The sequence below is a fragment of the Rattus norvegicus genome, chromosome 15, assembly GCF_036323735.1.
Source record: "Rattus norvegicus strain BN/NHsdMcwi chromosome 15, GRCr8, whole genome shotgun sequence".
Classification (NCBI taxonomy): domain Eukaryota; kingdom Metazoa; phylum Chordata; class Mammalia; order Rodentia; family Muridae; genus Rattus; species Rattus norvegicus.
The window spans coordinates 28,472,258-28,477,112 of record NC_086033.1 but is presented as its reverse complement, the minus strand read 5'-3'; the positions used below and the strand labels follow the sequence as shown (position 1 = coordinate 28,477,112).

General features: G+C 40.4%; 1 gene segment (V, D, J or C); it reads right to left on the bottom strand.

Annotated features, from left to right (window-relative positions):
- Positions 1–367: 367 nt before the first annotated feature.
- LOC120093112 (T cell receptor alpha variable 9-2-like) lies at positions 368–3,344 on the bottom strand. The segment is given in 2 exon segments: positions 368–3,127; positions 3,246–3,344. Coding segments are annotated over 2 exon segments (408 nt in total).
- Between the last annotated feature and the right edge of the window lie 1,511 nt (positions 3,345–4,855).

The window sequence follows — 4,855 nt, the reverse complement described above, 5'->3', positions numbered from 1 at the left end:
CCTCCAGCCTAAAATAGGCAATATGATAAGTGGTATTTTTATCTTCCCATAGAAATGGCCAAACTCACCACTCAGTTGAAGCCAGAGGACCACTAGTGAAACACATAAGGGAGGCATTACTGTTTCCACTGAAGATTCGCCCTTCAAGCACAGCAAACAGGGTGGCATTTGGGCAGTTCAAGTTCTTCTGTATGGAGATGCATAAAAAGGAAAACCCCAAAGTGTTCGTCCAATTAGAAAGTAGATTCTAGTTTTCACTGCTACATCAAAAGCCTTCCTCCTCCCTCCAAGTCATCCTCTAACACACACACACACACACACACACACACACACACACACACACACACACCACAGAGGACCATATGAGACAGTTCCTCTGAGACACACAGAGAGACAGAGAGACAGAGACACAGACACAGAGACAGAGAGAGACACACACAGAGATGGGGAGAGAGAGACACAGAGAGAGGGACAGAGACAGAGACACACAGAGAGAGACAGAGAGAGACAGAAAGACAGAGAGAGAGACAGAGAGAGAGGAGTTGGGCAGGTTGGGAAGTGAAGTGGATTTGGGAGGAGTTGAGGAAGGATGAATATGATTAAGCTATGAATAAAGTTGTATGAAACTCTCAAAGAATTAATTTACCAGTTTATTTAAATTAGTTTTAGTATAAACTCAAAAATCAATGAAAAATATCAGATGTCCCTTTCTTCCGGTCCATGGATCCTTTGGGAAGCTTCTACAGTGGTAGGTTTCCATGGAACTTTTTTAGTCTTTGGTGGTAATTTCCCTCCCAGCAACCACTTCTCTATCCAATCTCCCTCTTTCTCCATTTAATCATTAATCCATTCTGTTTTATAGTTCCCTTTTAAACATCTTATATTGATGCTTCTCTCAACCTTTCCTTGAAACCACTCCTTCCCCCCTGCCAGCCCACCATGGCCCCTTTGTAATTTTAGGTCCTTTGTGGATATTCCAAATGGAACACACATATCTAAATACAAAGCTAACATGTACAGATAAGAGAAAACATTTCGTACTATAACTTTCTCCCTCAGGACTCTTTCGATGTATCCCAGAGAGTATAGGCTGGCATCCATCGCGATTTAGGACGTGATTCATTGCTTTAATCTCTTCTGTCTTTTAACTTTTCCCAGGAGTCTGCTGCTATTATCATGTCTTTCCTTTTGTTTGTGATTTGTGGCTTCTCTCTTGCAGATTTCAAGAACCACTTTTGTTTTCTATATTTTGTTTTGTTCCCTGTAATACATGGGAAGGTTCGTTTCCAGTGTTATCCATTTGGTGTTCTTTGTACCTCTTAGACCCAGATGGGCATTTCTTTCCTTGACTTTGTAACACTTTCCTCTGTGATTCCCTTAAGTTAGGTCCTAGACCCTTGAATTTGAGTTCTTTTACTTCTGTGCTCATAATTCACAGATTTGATCATTTCAGTGTCCCAAAGTTGGTGAATAGCTGTTCAAAGGATTTTACATTCATCGTTTTCCTTGATTGAATGACGTCTCCTTTGTCTTTCAGCCTTGATAGTCTCTCTTCTGTGTGATCCACTATGCTGGTGGGGCTTTCCACTAATTTTTTTTCTTGGAAGAAAAAAAGTGTCTCCATTTTCTTTAATGGCTTGATAAGATTTTGAGCTTTTGCTGATAATTGGCTTTTGCATTAAAATATTAAAATAATTAAACATTTTAAATGTTACCTATGAATAAATCCTCTGAATTTTTATTCAGTTAATTGAGTTTTTCACCTCTAGCTTCAGTTCAGCCTTTTAAAAACTATGTTCGTAATCGAAATAAAATTACCCACTTTACCCTCCTTCGCATCTTTTAAGCTTCTCAGAGTTACCATCTCTCAAACCCTCCTACCCTTAATTCTCAAATTGATAACACTTTCTTTTATTATTATTGTTACAAGCATGTAGTGTGTGAGTGAGTGTGTGTGTGTGTAGGTGTGTGTGTGTGTGTGTGTGTGTACAAGCATTCATGCACACAAATATATATAAATAAAATCTACTGAGTCCATATTGCTTTCTGAATGGCTTGAGAAATGACTGCTCAATCTGTTAATCAATAAGAGTCTCATCCCTGGGAGTGTCTAATTCTCCTCTTCCAGTTTTTGTATATTAAAGCAGGTGTGTGTGTGTGTGTGTGTGTGTGTGTGTGTGCGCGCGCGTGCACGCGCAATGATAACATATAAATGAGACCACACTTTTGAGGGAGCAAGGGGACGCTCATGGGAGGGGTTGGGGGACGGAAAGGAAGCAGGAGTGCTGTGATTATATTTACTTTAAAAAAAGAAAATGAATGGCTTGGCTCAGCTGCCCCTGAGGTGCTCAGTCCTTCAGAAGAATCTAAGGCCTTGTTGAGGTGAAGCCTTCACTTCATCCTGGGACTTCTGCCGCCATACTTTTCGAAGACGATACGCAGAAGCCCCCTTTCCTGGCACACCCTGTTCCCTGCAAATACAAAATACAGCTAGTCCTACCAGAGCTGTGGAAAGAAAATGTGGAGGACAGACTTCATCTACTATGAAGAGCAGACAGACCACTTCCTTATTCACAGAGCTTTACTGTGAGGCTCCTTCACCTCTGCACAAGGTATTTTTGCATTGGATTTTGGTTTAGTCCCAGTCAAGACGAGGGTGAAAGAGTCTACTTCTTGTTCTTTCTCTTGAGGCTACTCGTGTAATTTTTGTGCCAACGAGAGAAACCGAGAGGCACACAGCACAAAGAGGAACCAAATCAATCCCAGAGGCTCAGCGGTTAGGCCTCTGCTTCTCAGAGTTTGTGCTCAGCTCCCTCTGTGGTTTCTGCCACTGTGTCATTCAGAGCACAGTAGTACACGGCCGAGTCCGACGCTTGCACTGAGGCTTTCTGCAAGTGGAAGGACGTGGTTTCTTTATCATACGTAGCTTCGAAACCTCTGCTGCTTCCCTTCTCGTTGGCCTTTGAGGCTCTAAAGAGGAGCTGTAGACCTTCTCCGGGATACTGCAGATACCAGAACAGAGCCGGGTACCCTGCGGCTGAATAGTTGCAGTGTATAGTAAGAATGTCCTTTTCTGAGAGGACCACTTGACCTTGCGTCTGAGTTACTGAGTCTCCATGGGCCCTTGCTGGGGAAGGAAATGGAAACCAGCTATGAATGTCATTAAAGACAAAGCTCTTGGATGAAGTTAGGGCTCGAGATTTTTCAGATATAAAAAGGTGACGGTTTCAAGTCACGTTACTTACTGAGGATGAGGAGCATCACAGCCAGGAGGCCCTGAGAAGAGTCCATCTTTAGAGCTACCTCGACAATGTTCATGATCCTTAGATGTTGAAAACACAGAGAGAAGCAATTAGTCTAAACTTAAATTCATACAGGAAATGCTGTAGTGTTGGGATGCTCCGCCCTCTGGTGGCCAGAGAGTAAAGAAAGTTAAATGGAGCAATATTTGCTAAAAGACACAAGGAACTCTGAGAGTTGAGAGATCTCCTGTACTTCAAACGTCATGTTTTCTCTCTTCTAAGAGAATGGCAATTTTACGGAATTTTTAATTTAAGTTATCCAGGAGAGAAACCACACTCCATAAAAAATACTCAATATTTCTAAATTTCAGGAAAATGGAAGGAGCACAAGTTATTGAATTCCATGGAGTGGCCTGAATTTTTGGAAAAGGTTCCCCTTCTCCATTGAAACTTTTCTTCCTAACATGAACAAGCCGGTTTACGTGAACTACGTCTGCAGAACAGACTTGACTTTCTGCCTTCACCTGCACTGGGCTTCTCTCGGTGTTTACATTAAGTTCCTACTATATATTTAAAATATAAATCTCTTTCCTTGCTTCTACTAAGATAATTCTGAGATGAAATGTAATAACAGTAGACATTCTTCTAGTTTCCTGTTACCGTGTTCATAACTATTTGCATAAAATTGTTTAGACGCCATGTGTGGTCATTGTTTTAATTCTTTTATGGGTCATTCTATGTCCTAAAACAGAACCAAATAACAAAATCTACGGCCACTTTTTTTATGCACCGCTTACATTTTTTCTTCTATAAGAAAAACCTACATCCTGAGGTATGCCAGTAGCTTAAGATAATTACAACCTCTCTGTTTCAATAGAGAAAAACACTTGAGAAGCAAGCCATGCTTCTATCCCATGACATTATCAGATATGGGAGATGGAGCTTTGATGGACTTCCTCTCTAGGATTAGGTACACAGCCCTATGGGGGAAGAGGAAACAAACAATGCAGTTTGAGGTGCCATCCTGATCTTTCTAGTTCAGATTTTATTTTGTTTTTTTTTAATTACTATTTTTGAGATTATTATTTAATCACAATATCTTCCCTTTCATTCTTCAAAACTCTCCCATGCACCCCTTCAAAACTATCCTTCAAATCCATGATCTCTTTTTTTACTATTTGTTGATGCATGCATATGAGGATATATACATACATACATACATACATACATACATACATACATACATATATAAACACACACACACACACACACACACACACACATATATATATATGGAACACACATTCCTAAATGTGTATGAATATTTTTAGGGTGGCACTGGACAACCAAGTAGTGAGCTGCTCCCTGTGTAAAACCCAGCTCCTCTCATTCCCAGCTTTCCTCAGTTACCTATTGTAGACATCGTGTTTTTGGGCAATATATATATATATATATATATATATATATATATATATTCTGATATTAGAGGAGACATGATGCTTCAGCAAACTCCTCGTCTTCAGGATTTTACAATCATTCTGCCTCCTCTTCTGCAATGTTCCTGGGTATTCTGTAGACATATCCACTGGAACTGGGCTCTATAGCTCTTCATT